The sequence below is a fragment of the Heptranchias perlo genome, chromosome 10 (assembly GCF_035084215.1).
Source record: "Heptranchias perlo isolate sHepPer1 chromosome 10, sHepPer1.hap1, whole genome shotgun sequence".
Lineage (NCBI taxonomy): Eukaryota > Metazoa > Chordata > Chondrichthyes > Hexanchiformes > Hexanchidae > Heptranchias > Heptranchias perlo.
The window spans coordinates 7,735,806-7,750,498 of record NC_090334.1 but is presented as its reverse complement, the minus strand read 5'-3'; the positions used below and the strand labels follow the sequence as shown (position 1 = coordinate 7,750,498).

Here is a 14,693-nt window from a genome sequence, read left to right as displayed (position 1 = left end):
TATTATTTAAAGAGAGAGAGATTGCAGAACTCAGGTACAGAGGGATCTGAGTGTCCTGGTACATGAATCACAAAAAGTTAGTGTGCAGGTACAGCAAGTGATTAGGAAGGCAAATGGAATGTTATTATTTATTGCAAGGGGAATGGAATATATAAGTAGAGATGTTTTGCTACAGTTGTACAGGGCATTGGTGAGACCACATCTAGAATACTGTGTGCAGTTTTGTTCTCCTTATTTAAGAAAGGACATAACTGCCTTGGAGGCGGTTCAGAGAAGGTTCACTCGACTGATTCCTGGGATAAGGGGGTTATCTTATTAGGAAAAGTTGAATAAGTTGTGCCTGTATACACTGGAATTTAGAAGAATGAGAGGAGATCTTATTGAAACATACAAGATCCTGACGGGACTGGAAGGGGTAAATGCTGAGGATGTTTCCCGTTGTGGGAAAGGCTAGAACTAGGGGTCACAGTTTAAAAATAAGGGGTCTCCCATTTAAGACGGAGTTGAGGAGAAATTTTTTCGAAGAGGGTTGTGAGTCTGCGGAACTCCCTTCCCCAGACAGCTGTGGAGGCAGAGTCATTGAATATTTTTAAGGCCGAGTTAGATAGATTCCTGATTAACAAGGGAGTCAAAGATTATAGTAGGTAGACGGGAAAGTTGGGTTGAAGTCGCAATCAGATCAGCCATGATCTTATCAAATGGCAGAGCAGGTTCGAGGGGCCGAATGGCCTACTCCTGCTTTTAATTCAAATGTCCGTAGTGTGCCCCCGGCATGCTTTGACGACCTTGAAACCAAATTGGTCTCTCATGAACTGCATGTGGTTCTGTTGCTGAGGCATGACTCTTACACGCTCCTCCCTCCATTCTCTCAGCCAATTGCAACAATTCCCTGCTCCACAAACACTGACTCTACACTCCAGCAGAGGCCTGCTGCGACTGAAAAAGGTCTACGTCTGACTTACTGTTCTCCATCTGCTCCAGAGAGTGCAATTGCTCAAGAAATGATTGACTGCAGAGATTCCACTGCCTGACATGGGTGCCCAAGGCCAAAATCAACCAGTTAACATTGTGAGTAATCCAGACACATTGTCAAGCCAAGCCAGAATGGAAGCAATACTGTGCACTCCAATATCATGCTGCATCTCTCATTACATTTACCCATGGATTCAGTAATGTTAAGAGTCACACCACAGCAACAGAAAAAAACACATGCACCTCATGAGACACTAAATGGTCATTCTTGAACTAAACCCTATTGACAAAGTCACTCTTATCACTACATCATCAATTACTGTTTTACACCATTTTCCTGTGGACAATTATTTATTCAGGCTCATTATATTTTACCTTCTATCTACCAGGTAGGGACAGACATCAAAACCCTGAAGATCAAGGGCATCAGCAGACATACTTGTGTACATTTCACAATAAACTGGGGCAACCCAGTCTCTCAAAGTCTCTCTGTTTTTCTTTGCAGCTTACCCAGCTGTCAGATGTTGTAAATGTCTAGAAAGTGACAAAGCAAGAGAACACAACTGAACATCCTGACTACACCTCAACAAATATGCAAACACTGAAGTAACTTCTCATTGGTGATAGATACTCTTCACTTAACCAATGGAACCACATCATGTATATTCCTTTAATAATGATCAGCAATAACTTTTGAATATTCAGTTCTTAAAGAATTTATTTAGGCTCACAAATGGTCTGGATCCACTGAATTTTTGGGAATGGTAAAATAACGAGTAAAAGACTCATTTCTCAGCCTGGGAAGGAAAGAACTCCTCTATTACTCCTCCTTGTGGAACTGCAACGAAGGTAAATTAACCCATCCCTTCTTCTCTCACCAGCACAAAGGAGGCAATTATGTTAGGTTTCTCTTTCCATATCAGAAATGCATTAGCTACTGACCCCAATTCATGCCAGCTCAAAGTGATTAACTTTCAGGGAATTGGCTGGTGGTGAGGAGAAGGAATGGTCATCAGTTGCAAATAGTTCCGGTACATCTATTGTTAACTGCATAAATGCTTTATACTCAAAATGAGGTGTTCCCATGATACAATTGTCAATAAAACATCAGCTGTTTCTTCGTTATTTGTTGTGGATAATAAATAACATGGCTACAATTTGCTTTAGAACTTGGCCAAAGTGGAAAGCTCTCTGCAATAAGAACAATATTCTACATAAGAACATGAGAGATCGGAGCAGGAGTAGGCCATTTGGCTCATTGAATGGCGGAGCAGGCTCAATGAGATCATGGCTGATGACTTCACATTTTCCCACATTATACTCCATCTGCCAAATTTTTGTCCACTCACTTAACCTATCTATATCCCTTTGCAGACACTGTCCTCCACACAACTTACTTTTCCACCTATCTTTGTATCAGCAGCATATTTGGCCACAGTACACTCGCTTCCTTCATTCAAGTCATTGATATGACTTGGATGATTCTCTTCAACATAATTTTACTTTCTGCTTTATTTATCGAAGGAATTCTTGAAACCTAAACTCAAAAGCAATGAAAAGAAATAAATACTTGAAATAATTGCATTTATGTGGTGTCGTATGATGTTTTAAAATATCTCAAAGCACTTCACACAATGAAGTGCAGCAATTCTTACTTAGGCGATGGTTATAATACATTTGTTTCTTTGAAGCTTGGATGATTTTGCCTTGTAGCAATCGTGCCAGAAATAGGGTCAGTGCTTAGCAAACAGAGGCTTGTCAGATGGTACTTCACCTTGGATTTCATGATTTCTCAAACCAATATTTTTTTCTACCTGCCTCAAATCCTTTAGCAGAAATCATGTTGTAAAAAAATTATGCTTAATGGGAGACACCAGAAGTAATACTTATCGCAGTAAAAAACCTTTAATCAGGACTTTACAAATTCAAAATATCTGGCAGAAAAGCAGAACACTAGAGATAGCCAATTACTACATCCACAAACCAAATGCAAAGCAAAATATTGCCCCTCTTCTGTTTGCAAAATTAGTGTCAATGAGATGTACACCAATAAAAGAACAGATCAGACATCATTGATATACTACATACCATGCAGAAAAAGAGAATATATGGTGACAGGCACTGAGCTAATAAAACTAGCATTCTGAAAACCTCCCAACTACACTAAATTGTGCCACTGGAATCATTAGAAAAGGTATGGAGAACCAAGGTTTACAGGCTAATCCAACCCATCGTGTCTGTGCCAGTTCTTTGCTAGAGCAAGCCAAAACTATCCCAATGCCCTACTCTATTTCCACATTCTGCTTCAAATGTTCATCTACTCTTCCCTTAAAAGATGCAGTGCTTGCTGCTTCAACTGTAGCAAAGTGAGCCATGTTCAACAACCCTCTGTGCAAAGAAATTTCTCCTAACCTCATTCTCTAACAATTTTAAATCGATGGTCCCTTGTCACTGATTTTTCAACCAGAGGAAATAGCCTTTCACCACTTACTGAATCAAAACCCTTCATAAATTTTAAAAACATTTTGAATCACTTCTTGTTCTCCTTCGCAGAGGAGGCCAAGTGAAAGTGTTATAGTTTAATGGTTCGAGACCTAAAATAGATTAATTGACAGCATCCTGTTAAGTTCTTCAGTAGTGATTGTGTGAAACTTACTTGAGACAACTAGGCATTAATTCTCATCCTGTTTTTCAAAGCTAGAGAGGATATTTTCAATTCTTGGTTTTTGAAAACAATGTTTTGAATACAGATTTCCTGCTCTCAACCTCATGCAAGCAAATGATTATCCAAAGCTAATAAAAAATTAAGTGATTAGAAATAGACAAACAGATTCCTATGGGTAAAGATACAGGAAAATTCATCCGTTCACTCATTCAGTGTTTCCTGTGAGTGAAGCAGCAAAACAACCATCACCGCTGCAAAATTGGATGGACTACAAATAGATGAGTGAACAGGATAATATAAGCACTGATTGGAGTCAGCTACCAATGCCAAAGGAAAGATGGAAGCACCCACTAGAGTGCACTTTCTTTTGCTCTCCATGCTGCAGGGCACCACTGTTTCTGTATGTTTCATCTTACTCCACTTTTTAAACTTTATGATGGCACAGATGCACTGTTACTGTGCCCAGCACCAGCATTAAATGACTTGTATTACGTATTGTTCCAGTACAGCTACAACACTGGCATCTACCCAACAATGTGGAAAATTGCCCAGGTATGTCATGTCCACAAAAAGCAGGACAAATCCAATCCGGCTAATCACCGCCCTATCAGTCTACTCTCAATCATCAGCAAAGTGATGGAAGGTGTCATCGACAGTGCTATCAAGCGGCACTTACTCACCAATAACCTGCTCACCGATGCTCAGTTTGGGTTCCGCCAGGACCACTCAGCTCCAGACCTCATTACAGCCTTGGTCCAAACATGGACAAAGGAGCTGAATTCCAGAGGTGAGGGGAGAGTGACTGCCCTTGACATCAAGGCAGCATTTGACCGAGTGTGGCACCAAGGAGCCCTAGTAAAATTGAAGTCAATGGGAATCAGGGGGAAAACTCTCCAGTGGCTGGAGTCATACCTAGCACAAAGAAAGATGGTAGTGGTTGTTGGAGGCCAATCATCTCAGCCCCAGGGCATTGCTGCAGGAGTTCCTCAGGGCAGTGTCCTAGGCCCAACCATCTTCAACTGCTTCATCAATGACCTTCCTTCCATCATAAGGCCAAAAGTGGGGATGTTCGCTGATGATTGCAGTGTTCAGTTCCAATCGCAACCCCTCAGATAATGAAGCAGTCCGAGCCCACATGCAGCAAGACCTGGACAACATCCAGGCTTGGGCTCAGAAGTGGCAAGTAACATTTGCGCCAGAAAAGTGCCAGGCAATAACCATCTCCAACAAGAGAGAGTCCAACCACCTCCCCTTGACATTCAACGGCATTACCATCGCCGAATCCCCCACCATCAACATCCTGGGGGGGGGGTCACCACTGGACCAGCCACATAAATACTGTGGCTACGAGAGCAGGTCAGAGGCTGGGTATTCTGCAGCAAGTGACTCACCTCCTGACTCCCCAAAGCCTTTCCACCATCTACAAGGCACAAGTGAGGAGTGTAATGGAATACTCTCCACTTGCCTGGATGAGTGCAGCTCCAACAACATTCAAAAAGCTCGACACCATCCAGGACAAAGCAGCCCGCTTGATTGGCACCCCATCCACCACCCTAAACATTCACTCCCTTCACCACCAGCACACTGTGGCTGCAGTGTGTGCCATCCACAGGATGCACTGCAGCAACTCGCCAAGGCTTCTTCGACAGCACCTCCCAAACCCGCGACCTATACCACCTAGAAGGACAAGGGCAGCAGGCGCACGGGAACACCACCACCTGCATGTTCCCCTCCAAGTCACGTACCATCCCGACTTGGAAATATATCGCCATTCCTTCATCGTCGCTGGGTCAAAATCCTGGAACTCCCTTCCTAACAGCACTGTGGGAGAACCTTCACCACACGGACTGCAGCGGTTCAAGAAGGCAGCTCACCACCACCTTCTCAAGGGCAATTAGGGATGGGCAATAAATGCTGGCCTTGCCAGCGACGCTCACATCCCATGAATGAATAAAAAAAAATAATGGACATAGGAGTTCCTCAATCAATTGCAAAATTTTGCTGTAAAGATACAGAAATGACAATTCTCAATCTTCTTGCTTTAATGTAGGGAAGCAAAGAACCAAAGACATCACCAGTCAACATCTGCAATAAGTTAACCAAAGCCAAAATTTAAAACAGAAATGGTTAGCAGCAAACTATTTCAAGGCTACAACCTAATCTCTGTGTTTAGGCTATGCCAGTGTCGATTATGGTATTGTCTGAATCCCTCAGTTAAACTTTTGTCCTGTAATCACGCAAGTCCATTATTCTGTATCCAATGAACTTTATTTCCTCAATTACACTGCAACCTGTAAATCATTCACAGGAATCCATTCTTATTGTCTGATGTTTTCTACACGTGCAAGACAGAGGGATTACGGAGTAGATTTTCAACTAGCACTGTGGACCAGCTGCCCGTTGTAGAAACCACACGATTCAAATTTCCACTGATTTCAAATGGTACCTATAAATGGCAGCTGATCTACAAAGCCAGTTTTAAACCCGAGTGACAAGTTGAAAATCTACATCTATGTTTACAAAAGCATGACTCAATAGTGCCCATGCTTAACACAGGTGTAAACTGCTCCTCACATACTCATTTGGCTGAGAAAGAAACCAAAATAACAATTTTCTCTCTGGGAGTCAGACTTTTTTTTAGTGGGGGGCGGGGGGGCGTGGGATCATTCTTTTTCTAGCCATTTTCTGTGTTCTCCTCTCCAGCAGGCATTGACTCACTTGCTGGCATAAAGATTTGCACGCACCAGTTGTCCTCCAAGCTGCGCCTGATTCTCACTCGCTTCAATGCACGAGTACTTTCCAGCAAATATCAGTGATCAGAAGCTGGAACCCTGGCGAGATTTTTCTCTTTTCAAATTTGGTGCCCTAACTGTTAAAATGACAGATCAGCTAACCCTGCCTGGACCAGGGATCAAACCTGGAACTTTCTAGTCCCTATGGCTTTGTATGCTGTGATTTACACACTAAGCTTCCAATTATTTATATATTTTTTTAGAAATAGTGAGTACTAATAATATAATTGATTTGGAGTTTGAGCCAGTCACTAGTCTAAAGTGTCAGCTGTGCTCAGTGGGTAACACTCTCACCTTTGAGTCAGAAGGTCGTGGGTTCAAGTCCCACTCCAGAGACTTGAGCACAAAAATCTAGGCTGACACTCCAGTGCAGAGGGAGTGCTGCATTTTCGGAGGTGCTGTCTTTCGGATGAGATGAGATGTTAAACTGAGGCACCATCTGCCCTCTTTGGTGGACGTAAAAGATCCCACGGCACTATTTCGAAGAAGAGCAAGGGAGTTCTCCCTGGTGCCCTGGCCAATATTTATCCCTCATCCAGCATCACTAAAAACAGATTATCTGGTCATTATCAAATTGCTTGCCCTGTGCAAATTGGCTGCCACGTTTCCTACATTACAACAGTGGCTGTACTTCAAAAATACAGCATTGGCTGTAAAGCACTTTGGGACGTCCTGAGGTTGTGAAAAGCACTATATAAATGCAAGTCTGTCTTTCTTTTAAAAAGGTACTTCAGTGGCTCTTACGTCAGCTGTGCGTGTTAATTCAGCTTCCTTAACACTGCCTGGCTCAGTAAGTTCAAAATCATTTAATTAGAACTCACTAACGAACAGAGTTCAAAACATCCCTTTTGTCATTTAATCACTCCTGCCCTCCACCCGATCACAGACCTTCCCCTTCGTCCTTTCCCACCCCTTTTCTCCGCCAATCCCCTGCCCCGGCTCTGTACTTGCTGTTAAATCTCTAACATCTTCCTGTTCTGATGAAAGATCGTTGACCTGAAGTAGTAATGCTTTCTCTCTCCATAGATGCTGCCTGACCTGCTGTGCGTTTTCCAGCATTTTCTGTTTTTATATTAGATTTCCAGCATCCGCAGTATTTTGCCTTTGTTTTAATATTCAAAACATCGGTTAGGAAAATATATTCAATGTAAGAATTCTTTGCAAGTTCATCAATAGAATTATTTCTGGAGCTCTATAGCTCCCTCTCAGTCACATCTTTCTTTCTATATCATTGGGTATGTCATTTACCTGCCAATAGAAGAGGTATGAACCACAAAATTCAAATTTAGACAACCATGATTATTGAAAGCTGAATCATTCATAGTATGAATAAACCTTCAACATGGCACAATTACTACTTTGACAATCCAGTTCATAAACCATATACTTAAAAAGAAAACACAAATATCCCACAGGTAATCGGAGGTTGAAGTTAAGGACATAGTTTAGGCAATATATTAGAGACCTTCAAAGCCCATTACACTCATGGTAGATGGCCTACATTGGGTAATTTTTGATTTCTCAGTCTTTTACCTTGAGGTTCACATATGTACAGAGAAAACATGCAAATATTTGGCACAATTTTAGATCACTTCAGCGCACAATGGTCTACTCACCCTCCTTCGCTCTCTGTTTCAGCGCTGCTCTTAGTCCCAGTGCTGGCTGTGAAATAGATGGAGTTTGATTCAACAGAATTACTTCTTTCTCTGTTAGATCCTGGTTTCTTCCTCCTGGATGCTTTTTGACTCCGCTCTAAACTTGACCTTTGTTAAACAGAACATAACTTAGTATACTCAAATTTTTTCACATTAAGATCCTACATAATAGGAACAATGTGGTCCAAATGGAGCCAACCACTTCTAATCTGCTAGATTAGCGTTTGGACAGTGGTAGCTCTTAGCTTCTTGGTAAGGACTTAATTGCTCTTCAGGGGTAAAAAAAAAAAATTCAATAATGGGAATTTTGTGGGAACAGTTTGCTTTAAATGAAGCTTCAGCATTTCAAGGCTTGAATTTTCTTTTTTTTTTAAAAAAACAACTTCTAGGCCCAGGAATGTTAGTCAAACAATACTAAATTGTATGTCACACATCAACCTCAATTCTTTTCTTTTAAAAAAATAGTTGTATCTTATTTTAAACGATTAAATAAACTCAGCAAATTCCTCTGCTTCAAGCTCTATAAAGAGATGTCGTATTCACTCTGCTCCTAGTTGCACTTTGAGTTTATCAAACAATGCTTTCATATTCATGTGACACTGGAAGAGGGATTTTCAATACAGACCTGAAATGTTCAAGCACTGCTCTTAATTTTTCTTTTAAGAGTATATTGCCAGTCCCTATTGTGCCTGCTGGAGGAAATAGAAAGCAATTTCTAATGGCTGCCCTCAAGGCATAGGAATAGGAGTAGGCCATTCAGCCAAGTTCTGCCATTCAATGAGATTGTGGCTGATCTGTATCCTAACTCCATCCACCTGCCTTGGTTCCATATCCCTTAATACCGTTAACTAGCAAAAATCTATCGATCTCAGATTTAAAGTTATTAATTGAGCTATTATAGCTAAGAAGTATTTCATAACTTCTCTAGAATGGCGTGCTCTGATTTTGTCCTAGTCTTCCCCCACCAGCAGAAAACGTTTCTCTCTATCTACCATGTCAATTCCTTTCAAAATGCTAAAAATCTCAATCAAATCATCCCTTAACTGTCTACATTTCAGGGAATACAAGCCTAGTTTATGAAATCTCTCCTCATAAATCAAACCCTTGGAGCCCTGGTAACATTCTGGTGAATCTGCGCTGCACTTCTTCGAAGGACGATATAGCCTTTCTAAGATGCGGTACCCAGAACTGCACACAGTACTCCAAATGTGGTCTAACCAGGGCTTTGTATTGCTGTAACAAAACTTCCTCCACTTTATATTCTAGCCCTGGAGATATAAAGGCTAGCATTCCATTAGCCTTTTTGATTATTTTTTGTACCTGACTACTACATTTTAATGATCTGTGTACATGGACCATTTAAAAAATACTTGGATCTGTCCTTTTTCAGTCTGAAATAGATGACCTCACACTTAACTGCATTGAAATCCTTCTGCCACAGTTTTGCCCACTCACATAATCTATCAATGTTTCTTGTAATTTTATGCTCCCGTCTACACTACCTATTATGCCACCAATCTTTGTGCCGTGGGTAAACTTAGACAACACAATAGGGAGCCATATATCCAAGTCATAAATATAGTGAGTAGTTGAGGCCCCATCACAGATCCTTGTGGGACACCACTAGTCACTTCCTTCCAATTCGAGTACATACCTATTATCCCGACTCTCTGCCTTCTACCGCATAACCAAGTCAATAATTTGCCTTCAATTCCATGAGCTTTAATTTTAGCTAACCATCTACGTGGAGCCTTATCAAATGCCTTCTGGAAGTCCACATAAACGAGACATTCCCCTATCTACTACTTTAGTTACTTCCTCAAAAAATTAAATTAGGTTTGTTAGATATGACCTACCCGTTACAAATCCATGTTGGCTCTCTGACCAGCTCAAATTTCTCCAAGCGCTCAGTCATGCTGTCCTTAATTATAGATTCCAATAACTCCCCCACAACAGATGTTAGACTAACAGGTCTATAATGTCCTGGTTTCTCTCTCAGCTTTTTTAAATAATGGAGTTACATTTGCAATTTTCCCAATCTAAAAAAGGGACAGTTCCTGAAATCGAGAGCACTTTGAAAGATTATGGCTAAAGCATCTGCAATTTCCTCACCTACTTCCTTTAAAACCCTGGGTGGAAACCATCAGGTCCTGGGGATTTATCAGTCTTTAGTAACATTATTTTTTCCTAATACTGTTCTGTTGCTTACGTTAACTCTAATGAGTTCCAGTCCTTGATTCATCATTAATTTCCCTGGAATGTTAGGTATATTATCCTCCTCTTCTACTATGAAGACTGACAAAATAATTATTCAACAATTCTGCCAAATCCTTATTTTCATTTGCAATATTACCCACATCTGTATTTAAAGAGCCCACATTTCCCTTGACTACCCCATTTCTTCTAGTATATTGTAAAAACTTGTGTTAATCTTGATATCCCTCGCAAGTTTCTTTTCGTATTCCCTTTTTGCAGCTCTTACTATCTTTTTGTCTTCCTTTGCTGACCCAGGAAAAGTCCCAAATACAGCGTGGAATATGCCTCCATCATGTTGGATGCTGTTGACAGTGAAAGTACCATGCACCTCCTATTGGCAACATAGTCAATATAAAAATGTCTGTAGTCACTAACAGAAATAGAAAGCACCAGTGGGTTAAATGTAAAAGCTTTAAATGTGCTCCACATTGAAACATGTTTGTTCTGAGAAATATGGTGAGAACTTACATGGGCAGGTGTAACATTACATACAGAGTGTTAAATACACTGGCTTTTTCAAAAAACTTAGTACAAAGCACCAGAAATTAACTAGACTCTAGGGGCCCAATATTAGGAGGGAGGCAGGATGCCAGCTTGGGGGGGGGGGGTCGACTGGGTAACCCGCCCAATAAAAAGCAGTGGGTTCCCCACACGATCATAAGTAAATTGAAGCCACTTACCTTGGCAGTCCTCCACTGACTGATGCTGCAGAAAGGGGCCAAAATTACAGCATGGAGCAGGCCCAGGGGGAAGGCTGCTCCCAGGTTTAATGATGCCTTACTCCAGGGGTGAGGAAGTGGGGGAGGACAGAGATCTTCTCCCCGGCAGACGGGAGGAAGTGGCCTGCCTCTGCCACCACGAAGGCCTGGCTCGAGGTGGCAGATGAGGTCGCCAGCACCACCAACATATCACGCACCTGCATACAGTGCAGGAGGCGCTTCAATGACCTCAGTAGGTCAGCCAAAGCGAGTACACTTACTCATTCCCCTACACTCCATCTGCCACATCACCGCCTCCACTACTTTATCACATCACTCCTCTAACCCACTGAACCCTCATCCTCATCTTACCTGCACTTACTCACCTCGCCAGTACTCATTCCACCACTACCACTCAACCCAATCCTCAAACAATCTCATGGCTCTGTCTCAAACTCACCCTCTCATGAATCTCTTTCACGGTCAGCCTCACCCAACCTGCCACTACCTGTGCTGCAGCCACAGGGCATGCATCACATATGTGTAGTAGGAAGCGTAAGGCAAATATGTCGTGAGCATGGAGGGGACGCACAAGGGTGTTTGAGGGCTTGTCATGGTTTTTAAACTTATATTTGATTTCTGATCAACTCACATTACATATTATATTGTCACCACTACTGCCACATCTTGGCCATTCTTGACTGGCTTGTGTAATAATGCCCTTTCATGAGGTTCTCCATGAACACCCTTGATGCCACCCATTGGGTCACCCTTCAGTGGGTGTATGTGTAGTTGCACGACTACTTTGTGCAGGTGCCTGTTGCACAGCACTGCGTTGTGTAACTCCACGTGGCAGAGGTGGACAGCATGCCTGGCGAGGCTGGTGATGTTGCTCGTCCTCCAAATGGAGTGATCAATGCAGCAATGGACCACCCCCCCCCCGATCCTGATAGTGAGAGTGTGAGGGGGTCCACACAGTGGGTAAATGTGTTTGGACACCAGAGTTTGGGGTATGATGTAATAATTTGGAGTGTGGAGACAATGGTGTGGCAGGCAAAACTTTGTCTGAGGTGACAGAGTGCCCTGCTGCAATGAATGAGGGTTTACCCCACACCTGTTAAATGGACCTTTGCACCTGCTACATGTCTGTTTAAAAGGGAGTGTTTCCCCCAGCATGGGAAACACGCTCTGGGTAGTCCAAAATCCAAATCCTCCTAAAATCCCCAACTAATGAGGTTTGTAAACAACCTCAAGTACCCAGATAATGATCTTAAGTGGGATCCCGCCGGCTTTGATTGCTGTTGGGAGTCCTGCACGTGTGGGCTACGTGCACACTGATTCGAGTCACTAGGGAACCCGGAAGTGGGCGGGCTGGAGCCAGGCTCCGGACCCACTCCAGGAATCCCCAATTTTAGGAGCCCCCCCCCCACCCCGCCACGAACGCACCACTTGGCCATCCGAGAATTTACTCCTAGATCTTACAGCTCAGCTGGGGAATATATTGTGCACGTGTTGATGTTCGGGAACAACATCTGTGGGTTGAAAAACTACTTTGAGGTTCAAAATAATGCAAATATTTAGCTCTTAATCACTGAACCATTTTCTTTAATGTGAACATTTAAAAAAAATATTTTCTATTTTAAGAAACAAGTGACTAAGCAGAAATTCAGTACACTCAAATTCTTCAGTGGCTAGTCTGAATCTGTGGTCTGCTGAGAGGCCGGGGGTTGGGGTGTCGGGCGAGGGTTTAAAACTCAGAACATCTAAATTCCCATCAGTATTCCAATGGAATCGGGTGACTAAACAATCCTGGCAACTCTAACAGCAATGGCTGATCTCAGCAATCAGGCATCCACTTGGAAACTGATTTTGTGTGCAGTTGGACATCATTGGTTGAGTGATAGGAGCAATATCTTAAGCAATTGTTATCCTCTAAGTTACAGAGCACTTCCTCTGCTTGGAACACTTTTCAGGCAAATCCCAAATTGCCTACACTCTTAACTTCCACAATCTGGATCCAATCTCCAGTTCCAAACTCACAAGAGGCTGACTCTGGATTAAATCTGAAAATGGCAGCTGCACAAGCCAAAAGCCAACAGAATCCTACCACCCAAGCTAGCTATTGCAAGAAAGGGTAGGAAATCATAAAAGAAAAGGTTTTATTTTAAATGACTCACCTAATGATACACCCACATCCCATTTCTTTACTAAAATACTGTACTAAAAAAATACAAAACTCATATTGGTGACTTTAGGAACTTAATCAGCAAAAAAAGCAGTTTGTTAAAATGTAACAATGAGTGAGCATTTTTTGTTACATCCTTCAATATTTATGCAAAATATCCCTCCCGTCTAATCTATTCAAAAAATATTTCTTACTGAAGTTTTAAAAACTTGTAGTAACTAGACTTTCGAACAAAGCCTTCAGCTTTGATGTATTTTCAGGCTGGGCACTGAATAACTTTGTTTCTTTCCCACGTAAAAGGGTATCTCTCTGAAAGCTGTGAACAGCAGGGTGCTGGGAGCAGCAGTTGTGCATAGAAATGCCACGTCTCAGTACCTATTCCTAAGAAACAGCACAAATTACATTCTAAAAAAAAGAGCTAATTGACTCTTAGGATAGTCAATCTGCAACATTTTTAGAAACAAGGCTTTTTTTTAAAAAAAAGATACAAAATCCCTAATTTCCCCACCCCCACTGACCCTGATTAGCACACCAACTGCAGCTCACCTATTCCCAGCCTTTCACTGATGCTGTTCTGAACCACTAGATGTGTAAGACCACCCCCACAGATGATTCTCCCACCAACTTTCCCTCACTCCAGCAAGGTGTCCACTGGGATTGCAATTGAGAACTTGGCAGGGTGAGGAAGAAGGACAAAAATCTCAAACTGGTGACCATCGGTTCTGCAACAAACTACAGAATTCAACATTTGTGGTGTCTCACAATTTACTCAGGCATTTTGCAACAATGATTCATGGTCTCCTCTAATATTTTCCATAAATGATGCTATACAATCTGTGGTGTCAATAAAAAAGGAAGATTTTGGAGAGTTGTGTTGACCTCAGTCCCACGGCACAGTGTGCCGCATGTAACTTCTGGATAGTCACCCGACGTTTATGTAAATAATACTTTTAAAATGCCCAAATTGTCCCAGTGATGGTTAGCCTTTTGTTTACCCAGTGTACACAGGCTGAAGAAGCAGTGCATAAAGCTCCATCCCTAGTCCTTCACAGGGATTTCTTGGATTGATACACATGTTGAGATGTTCCCTGGACAAACATGAGAGGCCTAGCTTTGTGATTAGAAATTCTTTTGATTCTGCTCCACTCACAACCTTGAATGCAACAAACAGCCCAACTACAGCCATGCAACACAATAGAAGATGGAATCGGAGAAACAGAGAGTCTTTGTTTTGAGTTCTAGCAGATAGTTGCGTGGTAAATGGGATACTGTGATCTCCTATTGCTTCCTTTATTGTCTTTAGGGGTCGGAGAGAAATTTCCCAGATTTTTTTCCTAAATTGGCCTCAGTTCATTCACTTCCAGGAAATTGCGTGAATGGGGAGGGGGCTGAAGATGCAAGTAGGCTGCTCCATATCAGGATGGGGTGATCTTGATTGACCTTTTTTTTCATATGCCCTTTTACTAGTGG

At 42.1% G+C, this 14,693-nt stretch overlaps 1 protein-coding gene across 2 annotated transcripts in view; it reads right to left on the bottom strand.

Moving 5' to 3' along the window:
• Nucleotides 1–14,693, bottom strand: part of rmdn3 (regulator of microtubule dynamics 3) — a 237,618-nt gene that overhangs the window by 209,215 nt on the left and 13,710 nt on the right. For both annotated transcript variants that reach the window (XM_067991187.1, XM_067991188.1), the window contains exon 3: nt 8,046–8,192. In XM_067991187.1, the coding sequence (XP_067847288.1) occupies nt 8,046–8,192 (147 nt within the window). The remainder of the gene's footprint in view (nt 1–8,045; nt 8,193–14,693) is intronic.